The sequence below is a fragment of the Ixodes scapularis genome, unplaced genomic scaffold, assembly GCF_016920785.2.
Source record: "Ixodes scapularis isolate PalLabHiFi unplaced genomic scaffold, ASM1692078v2 PGA_scaffold4__175_contigs__length_147842914, whole genome shotgun sequence".
Taxonomy (NCBI): Eukaryota; Metazoa; Arthropoda; class Arachnida; order Ixodida; family Ixodidae; genus Ixodes; species Ixodes scapularis.
Genome location: NW_024609879.1, coordinates 124,163,752 through 124,179,291, shown reverse-complemented (window position 1 = coordinate 124,179,291; position 15,540 = coordinate 124,163,752). Strand labels below are relative to the sequence as shown.

Here is a 15,540-nt window from a genome sequence, read left to right as displayed (position 1 = left end):
ATGCAGGCGTGACACCGCCATAACTGTATTTTCCACAGGAGGCAGAAGGAAGTGTATGCACGAGACAGCTCGTGCCGTCTCGTGTTCGGCTGGCCCGGATCCGCAGTGGAGTTGTCGCGCGTCCAGTTCCCACGATGCACGGCAGCTTGCGCCTTTTCCCTTACACGTCATCACTAGGTGGATGGATGGATGGATGAAGCTGAACCTTTTGAATCGGGCGGCAGCTCGCGCCATCTATAGCTAGTGAATCAACGCAGCGCCTCCTGGCTTGTGTCTAGAGCAGGGTGTCGAACCGGAACCGAACCGAACCGAAAACCGGAACAGAACCGTTATTTTTAGCCGAACCGGAACTGAACCGAACCGAAATTATCGCCGCCATCTTGGAACTGAACCGGAACTGAACCGGAAAAAATATAACGGTAACCGGTTCAAAACGGTTCACGGTATTTTTTTTTTTGTTAGTATTACAAATTTATTATTTGGGACTAAAAAATTGGCACGTGTATTCCTCTACGTATTGATCAAATCGTCATATACAGAATTGCAATGTATAATAAATCCTGTTTTTTTGCGGCGCTTTCTTATTGGCACTATGATTAGCCATGTGTCACATCGTCACGTGACGTCATGATGTCAAGACATGCTGTCAAGTAATGTCACATCACGTGACCCCGTGACGTCACGTGACTCACCACGTTAAGTCGATTCGAATTGAGGACGTCGCTATATCTATTAACGTTGTTGATACCGTGACGTCACATGACATCACAACTTCGCACTGAGAGTCACGTGACACCATGATGTATCCGATTGTCATGATCCCGAGTCGAATGCTCTGGTTCATGACAACCAGTATCGCCAAACATTCGGGTAACGGCTCGTGTTCAACTCAAAGATTATGATGGGCCCGAGTCCCACTAGAGCTAGAAACAGAAACAAACGAAAGCTACAAGCCTCAGACACATGCAGCACGTTCGCGATGGTACCTTTACACGGCTTTGAGTTGTTCGGTGCTCGCGAAGTTGGCACGAGTGTTTACAAGCCTGCAAATGGTACCATCGTGTGCATGATACTCATGTTTGAGCAAATCCTTCTTTATTCTACAAAGCCTGTCAAATCGCGAAATACTCTGGTTTAAGGCTAGCCGCTGTCGTTTGTTTCTGTTTGTCGCTTTATTGGGGCTCGGGCATTATAGCCCAACTAAAATTATATCTGAAGATCAGCCCATGCTCTCTGCTTTGCCAACCCTGCGTATGACTATGATAAACACTGACGGTGTATATATTAGGATCAGATCACGTGGCTGATAGTTCTAATTGCGAGTTGAGGAGGGGAAAGCTGTTTCATTTCTTTCTTTCGACTGTGTGCCATTTCGCGGAGGGGCAAACTAATGAATGCTTTTGCAAGTTATCAACGTCAGGGATTACAACTTAGCGGTATTTATTGAACTTAGTGTAAAAAAAAATGCTGCACGACCCATTTTACATGTATGCACACCATTGAGGCTCTTAAACATGTTTTCGTTATTGCTGAACTGCCTCAGAAAGTTGTCCCGAGAATAGAAGTGTTAAGGGGTCTAAATGTGACGTATTAGTGCGACGTTACATGGAACTATTAGTGTGTACGGGAGGGATACCTGAGAAGAAAGATCCTAGTGGCCTCACGGGGATAGCCGAACGTTGGCAGTCGCTCTAAGTCTCACAGGAGTGTCGTTCTCAAGTTCTCCAAGTTTCGACCGCCCTGTACTTTGTTTAACCTTCACAGTTTGGTGCAAAGTTAAAGCAAAGAAGAATTACTGTTAACAAGTGACACAAATATAATTGTCGAGTGAACACCACTCAATACGGAGCAGGCAATCCCTGATGAATAAAAAGTATCTTGAGGAGCAACTAAAAAAAAAAGGGAGTGGGGAGGGGGGTGGTATTAAAGCATACTATGTCGTAAAGATTCCTCTGCCCCACATTTTCGGCGCAGACTAGAAAGCGTGGCCTGGAAACGATAGTGACAGATGGGTAGTTGGTACAACTTTTATTTGTAAAAACACTCTTGCCAGAAAGCACGTTTTCGTCGTGCCAGATACTCGAGCCGTGCCTAACGACGATGTACCAACAAGAAAAATGTGTGCATCTCAAATACATAGCTTGCACTGAGCGCGAAACTTTTGCAGCGTGCATTTTGCCAAACCGGATTTGATTTTCTCAGCAAGAACAACTCGCAATGACAACCAGTATCTAGTGCGATTACGTCACGTGCAAACCATGTTAAATACTTCAGCTTTCTGGTGAAGTGCGACGTTCGCAACACTAGCAGTAGACGTCCAATGTGTAAAGTTGTGTAGTATTTATACAGTCTCGCGATGATATACGGCAGCCTAATGAAATGTTGGAGCACATGACTGATAAAGAACGGAGTCGTGAAGTAAGGTCTCAAAACAAGTGCACGTAAAACCTAAGATAACATTAGCCTCCCGAGGTAGTATCTCGCGACGTGTCGAGCTGAGGCAAGCTGATGCCCAAAAGTGATTTATGTTAGGATTCTAAAAAACCTTCTTTTGCCCTGCGCGGAATTTATGTTTAATTAGGAATATCATTTTATGCATTTCTATGAATTTCTTTTTGCAGTAAAGGGTTGTGTAAGGGATTATTTAGAAAAAATGGCGTGTCATCTCCTTATTTCTGCACATTTCGTGTATTAGCCTTCCGATATATCATGTGACCACAGTGTTTTTTGGCATACCCTGCAACCCAGTATTTTACACTGCAAAACAGCTAACAAAAGCACGTTGCCGAAGACTCAACAGCTGGCGTATTTTCGAGTATCGTCCTTCCGTGTCGGTCTCAGGTGGTTATGTGAACTACATAAAGTCAAATTTATCGATGATAATAAAAATATACTTAATTCCTGTCTGAAGATTTGGCAGCATAAATAGAAGATCCTCACCTCAAAGATATTTAAGTAAATGCGCCTTTAAAATATCTGAAAGATGTTCTGCAAATATTTTTCGGCGCTTTTATCCTCTATAGGCACGTTATAGGTGATTTTGAAAAGCTTTAAATATTTTTTTTTATATTTTGAAGCTAATTTAAATAACGATTTGTGTTCCTCACGCATATATAACTTCTCAGATATATAGAAGATTATTATCTATGTGTTTTTATTATCGCCTTTTTTTACTGGAACGAATGGTGGAACTATGACGATTGCACACTTAAACTCTCAGAAAGTATCCAATTAAGTAGCTTCCGAATTGAGTAGAGCATGAAATCCCACTTTGTTCTATTTAACAAAATCATTAATTAGCGAGGGTGATGCTTATTTGCAAATGAAATTGATTTTGCATTTTGTCAAGAGCAAACATCAACATCCAGGCTATGCCAGTTTATCCAATATAAGAAAATGTTCACATGGGTAAGCACTGTTTTAGGTCAGATTCGATCTCAGTACGAAGGTGCTCATAGATTAGAGTGAACAATTTCAGCCACTCCTTTTCGCATGATTCGTCGCCCGCATCATGGTGCTGAGAGCAATCAATGCTAGTTAGAAAAACAAGCATTGCGATTGTCGCTTAGTGTTTCTATAAAATATAGACTGGAAGGACTTGTCCCGTGACTTTCGTGACATTTTGAAAATTATATTGCCTTAAGCTCAGTCGTCTCGTCATCATATATATATATATATTGTGAAACATATTCCGTAAAACACATTTTATGGTATATATGGCGACGAGGTGCCCATTTCATGATTTTATTCACTGTAATTAATTCCTTAGTTCAAGGGCAAAACCACGATTCAACATCTAATACTGCGATACAAAGTTGTACCAATCACGGGTATTTTAGGCAACCTACTTCCCTTCGCGAAAACATTTCGATTCAGGTACAATGTATGTGACTCTGGCAAACGAGGGGACGTTGAGTCGTATAAACACGACGTTTTGTATGTTAATGTAGATTTTCCTTTCGTGTTGTGTAGGAATAAATAACATAATTTTATAATTTTGGTACCTGAAAATAAAACTGAATTGAACAAACGATAAAAAAAAGAAAACTATATACTGCAAACGACTTATTTTTCGTGGGCTCAATATTTCGCGATTTAGGTCAAAGCTGAAGTTTTGGAATAATTCGCGGGTTGTAATTTTCTCGACGCGGTGGAATCTCAATATAAATTTCAATCTGTTTACATTTTACCGAAATCGTTCGCGGGACCCATTTTTCGCGAATTGTAGGCGATTCGCGAAATTCTCAAAAATAGGTCCTCGCAAAAATCAGATCGTTTACAGCAGTTAGTTTCATGGCCTAAATAGTGCCTATTGACAGAACAACGCGGAAAATATATTCTCAATTTAGCGGTTCAAATCGGTTCGAACCGGTTCGAACCGGTTTGAACCGTTATTTTTTGCGCCCCGGAACTGAACCGGAACTGAACCGAAAGCCGTGAACCCGAACCTGAACCGAACCGATAAAAATATCGGTTCGACACTCTGGTCTAGAGTCACTCTACTTGCGTCAAGGTCACCTGCAGAACGTCTTGCAGCATCTCACAACGAGAGCAATGCTAGCAGGTGGTAACGCCAAGACGGACGCGTCTTCCACTTTGCGGCGTCTCGCGACGAGCCTCTGCATGCTTGCCGCTTGGGGTGCGTCGGAGATCCACTAACAAATGAAATCTTGCGCAGACCGCTGATCTCTACTGCAGTTGGGGGTGTCGCAAACTTTCGTCGAACCGGATTTTGAGATTGTACTTTCGGGGTTCGACTAGTTCGAACCGGTTCGACGAACCTTTGAGCTTTTAACCAGATTCGACCGGTTTGACTTTGTGGACAGTGTGGCCAGACCTTGATACAAGCATGTCTAGGTTTGGAGATTTTTTTTTACGCAAAGGGTTATTTTAATTATATGAACAGTTGCAATTAAAAGAAACTAATTCTAATCACTGAAGAAGTTAATGACTTAGTTTTGTACTGTATTAACTGAAATAACCAATCAGTGCTGCCCTTAATTCATCCCTTAGCCATCACCATCCAATCCGAAGCCAACTGGCCAGCCTGTCACGCATGCGCATGGCAGTCAAACCTAAGTCGAACCTTTGTCGAACTTTTCACAAAAAGTTCGAAAAAGTCGAACCTGGTCGATCTCTAACCGCTACCGGTTCACGAGACGATCCAGGCTTGTCTTGTTGGGGTCGAGTGGCACCACCGGCAGCCATCGCTGGACACCCTACAAATGCATGGGACTCTAAGGGAAAAACGAGGAAAAAGCGCCGTTTCCCCCGAATCTAAGCTGTCGTCCGCACTGAAACTTTTTTGGCTGCTTTTTTGGGAAGCCTGTCAAATAGCTTGCGAACAAACATTAAAACTGACAGCCCTCGCAGTTCTTATTAATAAATGTTTTTTCGGTCGAGAGTGACTCCGCTGGGCGAAAAATGAAGTGCAGCTCAATGAGTTACTGCGGAGTCGGTGGTGGTTTCGATAAGTTAGGTTTAGCAGACGACCAGCTCAAAGGCTTTGCTACGCGAAATTCGTTCACTCCCGGAAAGCCGCGGTCAAGATGAACCTTTTTCGACATTCAACAACTTTTGGGCTTTCCCGAGGACAGTCTTATTGACGGCAAGTTCCTCTGTTTACGCCTCTGCGAGAGCAAGCTTGCCAGCTCAGCCGTTTGATTTTTTAATCGGTGTTGGAACGCTTGACAAATACCGATTCGATCTCCAAACACCCGGTATAATGATAGCAGCACATCATAAAATACTCGCCTTCGAGCACAGTGTACGAGCTTCAATATTCCTACTTTCGTATGTTTTTCTCATAGACGCGTTTAATGCCATGGTGTCAAGCAATGGCCGCCGGTGGTGCCATCGACGTGCTCCCGATCCGGGATCCAGCTTACTACAATAGGGATCAGTGGCGCAGACCTCGTATTTTGTATTGAACCAAGCCGTCTGTTGAGATCGGCATATTAATTTCAGGCAGTTCAAGTTTCGAAACTGTTTTCTTGGTGTCTCAAGAGGACCTCCTTCCCAGATGGTGATGTTGGCCTGGAGCCTCGCCTTCGGCGCACTCAGCGACTATGGGACTGCTTTGGCAGCGGGTTTGGTCAAGATCCCCGACATCTTGTATTACGTGTCGGCAGTCTATGGCACGTACGGCATGCTACTCATCTGCGGAATGGCCCTCATCTCTAGAACATGGATGGCTTACGTCGCCAGGGCCATCCGCGTCTACCTCGGCGCCATGAAGGTGCAGCTGGAGCGGAGGCTGAATTCCCGCACCGCCTCTTTTCAAGAGTAAATACTCCCAAGACTGTTATTTTGTTGTAAGGATAAAGAACGTTTGGGGACCAGCGTGGAGTTATACCCATAGCCATGTATTAGTGTAAGTTGGTTAAACAGGACCAATACTCTCTATAACGTACATAAAAAAATTAAGGTTAGTGCGTGAAGGGCTAAACCGCCGCAAGGCATCTGCTAGTATGACGACTTTTCTTTTCTTCTCTGTTTTCTTTTTTTCTTTTTTAAGGGGGGGGGGGGAGGGGGAGGCACCAGCCTTTTCTTCTGGTATCGTTGGAATTCCCCAGCGGAGGACTGAGGACAAACTTATGCCACAAACATCTCTGAAATCTCAGTTAGAGTATACGTTTCAGCGCCATAAAACTCTTTCACTCCAGTTTGTACACCTGGAAATATGTCATAAATTGGCGGCGACCAAGATAGTCTGGCTACATATGTCGCGTAGAATGTTGTCGAAGAAAGGCAAAGTGGTCATACCGTTTGATTTTGCCCTATACTCCGTTCATCCCATAGCTGAGACTGAGTTATTTGCGTCCCAAGCTCGTTGCTCGCCCTCCCGCGGCGGAAACGGGAAGCGCTCTAGTGAGGGTCCCCCGATTCTCCTGCTCAGCGGGCACGGCGGAACTGCTCGCGATCATGGCTCTAAAAAAGCCTTTTCCGAATGCAAACAACACTCTTCACTGTCCCAATGCATGCTGCAGCCGACATATGTGATCGTACCTGAGTAGAGAGTTTTAGTATTGAATATAGAAGCATGCGCTGCGCGTTTAAGATAGACTTGCGTGCCCTACGCTGCGCATGCGCGTCGTCGGCATGCTCCAATTTAAGGCCGCGATTTTGGGCTCCGCGCACGCGCACTGCGGAAACCGAAAACGCACAGTACTGTTTTACCGGTTTCTAACGCAAACGAAACGTGCTGCAGTGAGCAGACGTGCAAGTGGGTAGGCGTTTCTTGGAATTGGAAAGGCTGAGATTGGCGAAACGGTGGTGCATAAAAATGAAAGAAACTAAATGTTCTGAAAAAATTGATGATTAAAAAAAAGGTAGAACATTTTTTTTTAAGGGGCATATTATTCGGAATGATTAGCGGCGACTTTTGGAGTTTGGTCTATTGTCAAAAGTCGCGACTTTCATAGCACCATAAACTTTACCCACAATTAGTATAATTTTACGTGGATTTCTGAGATTAGCTAGAATATTTTCAGTGATTTTAGACTAATTTTATTTTATAACTTGTTAGTTAAAAATGCTGCAATTCGCACCAGTAATGATAATTTGCACACTTTTGATTGCCATACTCGTTTGCTTGTTTGAAATTAGATCGTAAGCAACAAATTATATGAGAGCTTGAAAAACTATGTATTAAAATATCGTAATTGTATTATTATTATTAATGCAAATTGCGGCACGATCACAATACACGCCAGGATCACAAAAATACGCCATTTGACCATAACTATTTTCAGAAAGATCTCATTTTGTTTTCTTCTTAGCATATGGAAAAATATTGACATCGTTATCAAGAGAGACAAGCATCAAACACTGGATGTAATATAAAGTCGTGTGTGTCACGCGTTGCCTTAAACACACACACACACACACACACACACGCACACACATCTGCTGACTGACTCGGATTTCGTCCATGGTTTGTTTTAGTGAAAACAGCGTTTCTTAACTTATACATTTTGTAAACCTAATCTAAACGCATCACCCGTGGCGATATTCTGTAAATTCGGATTGATTCTGATATTTTTGTGCTGGGAATAATGATAAAGCAATTAGTCATCTAAATACACAAAGGCCCGCACTTCGTTATTTCACATGACAATTATCTGAGCGAGAAAAGGCAGCAAGGAGACACAAATATCAGCAGATTATTTTTGCGACAAATACAATATTCTATGATACCTCTAAGGTGCATGAAAGACCCTGTCTTTAAAGGACACTCTTTAAAGAGACACTGCACTTGCCTAAATATTTTTAAGTGTCTGGATCGGACACGTATGTCACAGAATAAAGTTTCCGCGAGCAACTTCTTTCGTTCAATAACTATGCTCTGAGACACAACTTGAGTTATGAAAGAATCTGAAATGAACACTTATACCGAGAAATTATGTCCAAAATAGAGGTTACTTTCGGTTTCGTTCCAGAATTAAAACGTGCCCTCTGGTGTAAATATCGGGCTAAACTCCGCTTTTTGTTTTCAGGATAAAGAGCTTACCTGCGCACATAAGATCCAAGCTTTCTCGTATAAACGGAATAATTAGAGTCGCTCAGTGGAGCCAGTATACGCCAGACAGGCTCAGCATCTGGTACACAGGCGCATATCTCCGACCCTCACCACAACCGCCATTTTGAAAAATGAGTGGCGCCACCTATAGTAAAATGGAGTCGCGGCCTCCCTCTTGTCACCTGACCGGGCTCTCTGCGCGTGGGTATGGACGACAGCGTGATCACGTGGCGAAAGAGAAGCGTTATGACTCGTCTCAACTGAGGGTGAATGGAGTATAGTAGCGGTCCTGTCGCTTTGATGCTGCTTTTAAGCTTTTCGGAGCTTAGCTTCGGGGAAATAAAATGGAACGACTATACGATACAATTTGCTCATAACCCCATCGACGTCTTGCCAGTACAAGAGGTTCGAATGTTTCTTTTTTCAGAAAGATTAGGGCTCTCGACCAGTGTCGGCTGCTACTCCATCAGGTCAAGAAGACCACGGAAGAGGCACAGAATCTGCTGAGTTATGGACTTATCTACACGTACCTGTACAGCAGTATCGATATTTGTATCGCCATGTACTACGTCACCGTTAACACGATGTTCATCTTCGAAGTTCGACTCTTCTTTCTGGGATGGACCATCATTCACATGAGCAGCATTGTGCTGCCTATCCTCGCCTACAGTTGGGTCAAACGAGAGGTATGTAGTTTTTACTGTGCACTCCTTTCAAAGGTTGTCATCTTAACAGATGTAAAGGACCTTTTTTTTTCGACACCATGAGCTTGCCCCTAGCTGCTCCAGAAAGCGGTGGTCACGCCTTTATTTATTTATTTATTAATAAACGCCGGATGTGTGGAGACGGCGGTGCGGTCGAACAAAATGACGTGGTGCCAAACAGACCGATTTCACCAGGAGTTGCGCGACGCCACCACTGCCGCGGTGCATTCTGGTACCTATAGTTCTTCCCAGTTTCCTGGGCGCGTCATAGCGTGTTGTACGCCCGGCGTTTGGAAATTTTCGGGTGAGCACTCACGGTTCTGGGCCAAGGTGCTACAATAACAGCATCAGGCAAAAGGGCATCGAATTTCGTCTTCCCGAAAAAAAAAAGCAGCCCTTGAAAAGAGTGTCTAAAAAAGGTAAAGAGAGCTGGGAAGAGCGGCAGGAAAAAGCGTTTTTTATTTGTTTCGTGAATTCCGTCATAATTTATATTCCCCCCATTGCACGCTAACTAAAGAGTGTCAGATTACAGGGCACGAGACTTAGTAGGGCGTGCCGAAGTGTTCCGTACGTTGGAATCTCCCTGAGCACTCGCTCCGTAGCGGTATATCCGTTGGGACCTCCGCACTGCCTTGCGGCTGCCGTTTTTAAGACAATTTTTGCTCGATGTGCTTTGGGCATTGCAACTGTTATTGCGACGACATGTTTCGAGCACAACTGTGCTTCAAAAAATCGGGACGATCACTAAAGAAAGAGCAGCGATTCTCGGTATGTATAACTTGAAATAAAACGGCTTTTTCGAAATCAGTCTTAATTGTTTTTTCTGACAAAACGTGAAAACATTGCACAATGCAATTTAGAAGTACAACACTTACCGCCAAAAGGTACCAAACGAACCTGACCCACCTCGTGGTGAGCTATTATGCCACAACCTGATTTTGGCTAGCTTTATATCGATCTAGTTAGTATTAACACCAATCGAGACGGCAGAAAAAAAAAAAAAAAAAAAAAAAAACATTTACCGTCGGGCAACTCTTGCCGTTCGAAACTTGCGCAAACTTAATAAAGCCGAACAGAAGCTGAACACAAAAACTCATCTCTACCCGAAGTTTTCATGTATCTCGCACGGTTTGTTCATTTTAACAAATGCGAGTTGCTTCTTTATGTGCAGGTATCTCCCTGCAGTTCATCTGCACTTTGTCGCGAAGGCTGTCAACCAGAATAAAGCGAGTTTTAGAAAACCGCTCCCCGAGAATGTCAGTTTAGCTCATCTTACTTTATTGTCGGTTAAAAGTTATACCCAAGGCGGAGCACTACAAAGGTCAGTGTTCCACCGACAGGTTTGACGCTGTTTCGCAGTGCTACACCGAGCCGATGGTCCCTCTAATTTTGTTGCTCCAGGCTTCCTTTCTTTTCAACACTTCTCTTTCTCTCCCTCTCAGATTCTCTGCTCTTTGACATTGAAGTAGATGTTCACTTGCTTCCAAGTTCATTGAGACGTCGGAGCAGCCGGAGTGCTCGAGAGAGTAGTGGCACCGTTGTTTTTCCCGGGGTCGCAGTGGGACCACCGCGTGAACGCAATGGGTTCACGCGCGTTCACGAAGATGAAGAAACTGACGGCGACGAAGCAGACTACAAAACAATTCTAAAGCGATCAAAAGACTGGAACTGTTTTTTTTTTTTTTTTGTGTGTGTGCTTGGTGACAAACTAAGGTATCACAAGCAACACAATTTTATAAAATGCAGGCCTTCCCTGACTACTCCCAAATCAGGGCTATTCAGCCGGGAAGCCGGAGAGCGATGACTACAAGTAGCATGGCGGCGGCAATACTTCCGGAAATGCGGGCGCCTGCGCAGTTCGCTTGGTGGCATCGGTCTCTTTGCGCAGCGCAAGTTCGTCTGCTTTTTGAGCACGAATGGCGGTGAATTCAGAACGCCGAGCCCTGATTTACTCTCTTGGAAGGATATTGGTAGACCTCAAGGCAGCTAGCATTGAGGTCTACCTACTATCCCTCCATCAGAGCCCATCACAGCTCGGTGATCTGAAGTCAGTGCAACCTCTGCTCAAGAAGCAGACGAACGTTTTCACCTCAAGAAAAATGAAGTTTTGCGCAGTGTTCATACGCCACGCGAAGTAGTTCTTACAAGGTTAGGTTGTCAGGGGAAGAAGCGCTTATTTTGGTGTTTGAAACGTGTACGTCTTGATAAGATAACACACATATATATATATAATCTAAAGCGCACCTACATATATCTCCATTCTATACATAAAAGGAGAAAATAGTAAACCTCCGCGAGGAGCCGGACTTTTTTTTACTACGGTTCTTGAGGTGAAGTTCGCATCACACCGCGCTGTCAACGACGCAGTTCGAAAGCGGTTCCGTGGTTGCTTGGTTGGCCGCGATGGCTTCACACGCAGCATGGGGGCCGACTGAAGCTGCTTGATCGGGACGCGTGTTTCTGAATACTCGAGGTAACATGTGATTCAATTTCGGCTCGCTATGCGTCGCATTTCTAACAAAGTGTGCATTTACTGGCCTCAGTAGTGTGGTAAGATAGGCGACAAGTATGATGACATAGTGAACATAACAGCGCACAAAAAGACAAGGACAGAGAAAAGGAACATGCACGACACATGGCGCGTGTGTGTTGTGCATGTTCCTTGTCTCTTTCTGCGCTGTTCTGCTCGCTGGCCTCAGCGTTACACCGCGTTCACTGCCACCAGCTGCTCTGACATAACACTCCCAAGCAATTCCTTGCTTACATTGAGAAACAACTCGCTAACTTTCAAAATTTGTTAGCGTAAAAAAGAAAGAAAAAAGAAAAAGGAAGCAACTTATGGCGTGTTTCCAAATAGAGAAAGTGATGAAGTGACAAAATAAAATTCAAAATTCCTGTACAAAACGTTAACAACTTTGCCATCCTGCTTTCTTCAAGGTGAGGGACCTTCGACATGTTGTGCAGAGCTTCAAATTTGAGGGAACAGTACCGGGTGCCCTAGTCGAACAGGTAAGTCTCACCTGGTGACCTGTACAAAAACATGTAGCCGTAGCAGACTAGCCGTCAGAACGAAGCTGATTAACTATAGGAGTTGGAATTTGTTTGTCACGGTCGTACTTTGTGACCCTCTGATACGGATGCTGCTGATATTTAGTGATTAGTCGACGAAACTTGACTGTGGACGCCGTCTTACGTGTGCGTTGTGTCTAGGACGTATGTTGCGAATTGAAATGACTCATCGGTGAATAACACCGGTCTAAGGAGAGTCGGGATTGGATGCAGATATTACCATTTACTCACCTGTCCATAGTCATGGCATCTTCACCCTACTATCATGCGGCGCTGTGGGCCTTCACTTCATGGGTCGCTGGCCTTTCTGCTGCGTCGCGGCTGTCCTTGGCCAAATAAATACACGAATATGCGGTCAGTTCTGACGCCACAAATAGGATTATGATAAACCAACTTGAATATATTCATGGGACACATACTGATAGATCACATTGTTTCTGTATACACACACCCTCAACCGTCTTTACTTTTTTTTTTCTTCGTCAAAGCTGGCCATGCTTTTGTATGACCTGCGAGCTGAAGACTTCAAGTTTTCCGTTCTGGGTTTCATTCACTTTGATCCACCCATGATGGCAAAGGCAAGTATCAATGGCTTTCGGAGGAATGAATTTGGTTTTGAGGGGCCACTTTGATGTCCGTTCTAAAAGCAATTACATACAAGAGTTTCGCTCCTGGAATTTGAAGCGTTCCGTGGGTTCTCTGAAGTGAGATGGTCAAAAACCCAGGCTAGAGCCTATTACCTTGAATGGCACCTAAAGATGCCCAGTCCAAAACTCATTATGTGTTCAGGCATGAAAAACACTTTTTTTGGGCCAGAGATTTCTCACTGCTTCCATCTAAAGTGCCGTTCACACACTTGCAACCGAGTAGATCCGAGAGAGACAAGATAGGTTTTTAGGCCTCTTGCGACGGCGTAGGACGAGATGCGCTGCTGCGGAGCAGGTCCTACGCCGTTGCAAGAGGCTTAAAAATCGGTTTCTACTCTCTCTCGGTCCTACTTGGTTGTAAATGTGCGAGCGGCGCTTAAAGGAGCGATGAAACAATTTTTGTACTTTGCGCAAATACCGTTTAAAACGGATCCCTAACGTTAATGACCTATGAAACACGCGTTCGTTTTTCACCCCACGTAATAGAAGTCCCAGAAAAAAATTTAAAAAAAAATCGAGCAGCATTTACCCCCTCAACTCGCAGCCAGAACAAGTGGCCACGTGATCTGGAGCCGATGATATGCCGCCAGTGTTGATCATAGCCACGCGCTGGGGTTGGCAAAGCGCAGGACACGCGCTGAGTTCCAGACATTGTTATGGCTCGGCTGTTGTCGTCATTGCAGCGATTGGACACGGGTCACTACCCGAATGCTTCTCGAGCTAGCAATTATCACGAGCCCAAGTCGAGTGCCCACGCAATGCTCTGGTCCAATCTATGAACCTCATTCAAATATCGTCACTTGGGTGTACTGTGATCCCCACGTTACGTCATCAAGTTTTGCAAAGGAGAGATTGAATGAAAATGATCGCTTTTGTCCTTGAAATTACACCGCAACAAAGGAGTTTCTTTGCCAGTGGCGTTGCGTGTGAGCATCCATGAGTCCCAGGTGTGCCAGTAAGCTCGTGTATAGTGAAAAGCATTCTAACTGAATATCGTTGCACAGCTCCTTTAAGGCTATGTTTGAGGACGATCACATTTAACATCCAAAGAATATGAGGAACAGGAAAATCACTACCGGTTTCTCTCTCGTCTACCCCCTCCAGTAAGTTACAGGGTCACGACAAGCTTGCGCTTCGTTTTCTATTTCAGATGATGGGTGCCGTGACTACCTACACTGTGCTCCTGACCCAAACGACTCAGACTTACATCAGCGAAAGCGACTTAAACTGCACCTTCTACTCCCTCATTATTCGTCCAAGTTTGACGTAAAAGATTCTATCTTACAAATTTTGTTTTCTTGTGCGTTTTTTTTTTTAATAAATATTTACGAGATTAGAACGGCATGGGGTGCCCTGCAGTTGTACCCCACTACCAGCCCAAACTTCTCACCTTCGATAGCGCCTCGGGCGTGTAGACCCAGTCAAAAGGGCGCGCCGGGAGGCAACGGGCGAGTGCTGGCTGCCGCGGCATCCGAAAGATACGCCCTGCTGTCCTCATTCTGTCAGTGCCTATAGCCTCCCCTTTCTCACAAAGCCTGGCAGTTCGACGACGAAGCCATGGAGTGCCCGGTCGCAGATTTGGAGCGAGAGGATCTGGTAGCGCAGAGCATCAAAGAGCCATTTCTCGGGGAACCTGGACGTCAGCGCACAGCTTTTGCAGCGGCGAGGACCCGAAGCACACTTGTTCACTCGGGAGAAGTGTGTTGCGGCGTCTCTCCGCAGCAGGGCGCCAGTCACGTGGCTCTCCTCTCATCCGTCCTCTACCACTCCACCTTTTCCATTTCGGCGGCCGCTTCTCGTGGCCGCCGAAATGGAAAAGGCGGCCGCTTCTCTGCTAGGCTTTGTCAATATGTATAGGAGGCTATGGCTATATGTTTTCTTTACAAAGGTTGCCCATATGCCCCGTGTCTTGCACGTTTGAACAACGGGGATCGTAGGCGTACCATCGATTATTAATGAAATGCGAACAGCGGAGCGCGTGGCCAACGATACCATGCTGCGCTAGCTATAGAATTGATAAAACTATGGGGTGGAAAGGGGGCTGCGGGGGTGCGCGTAAATACCGGTGCGTGCAGCTCCGATGTAACCCCGAGAAGTTTGCATGGCGCGCCCTTACGGCGAATCGGGGTGACGTCACGGCGAGGACAAAATTTTTGCCGGACTCGCTCCGCTCGCCCTGCGGAGGCTGTGACGACTTTAGCTTTCGGCGCGCTCGTTTCTATATGTGGCTTTATCGAGGTAGGGCCTGTAGCTGCAGGTGAAACTTCAACCAACATTTCAGGCATGGCTGACAAGGCAGGCAACGCATGAATCGCAGCTGGTATATGAAAATGAAGAAATATAGCCACTAGAAATATAGCATCCCTATATATTTACATCTCACACAATCAATGCTGCTGATGGTCGGAATGAAATGGGAGGTTATGTATACAATTTTCGTGTTGTTTTTTTTTGTATCTCTGTATTTAAACCAAAACGCAGAAGCAGAAAAGCAGCGTGCTGCTCGGTCTGGGCCATGTAGAGAGAATCACAGATGAGACTGCGCAAGTACAGGGATAAAGTAAAGAAAGAACGAACACAGTCATATACAGTTAATTGG

The 15,540-nt window shown here is 44.9% G+C and overlaps 1 protein-coding gene across 1 annotated transcript; it reads left to right on the top strand.

Moving 5' to 3' along the window:
• The first annotated feature begins 6,006 nt into the window (after nt 1-6,006).
• Nucleotides 6,007-14,212, top strand: LOC8027720. The gene is made up of 5 exons (XM_040221793.3): nt 6,007-6,285; nt 8,949-9,207; nt 12,163-12,234; nt 12,783-12,872; nt 14,092-14,212. The coding sequence occupies exons 1-5, from the start codon at nt 6,023-6,025 to the stop codon at nt 14,209-14,211; spliced, it is 804 nt and encodes a 267-aa protein (XP_040077727.3). The 5' UTR covers nt 6,007-6,022; the 3' UTR covers nt 14,212.
• Nucleotides 14,213-15,540: the final 1,328 nt, after the last annotated feature.

Coding starts and splice junctions, on each gene's coding strand:
- LOC8027720 (XM_040221793.3), top strand. CDS start 6,023: ATGGTGATGTTGGCCTGGAGCCTCGCCTTCGGCGCACTCAGCGACTAT. Junction 6,286..8,948: donor CGCACCGCCTCTTTTCAAGA/GTAAATACTCCC, acceptor TTCTTTTTTCAG/AAAGATTAGGGCTCTCGACC. Junction 12,873..14,091: donor ATCCACCCATGATGGCAAAG/GCAAGTATCAAT, acceptor TTTCTATTTCAG/ATGATGGGTGCCGTGACTAC.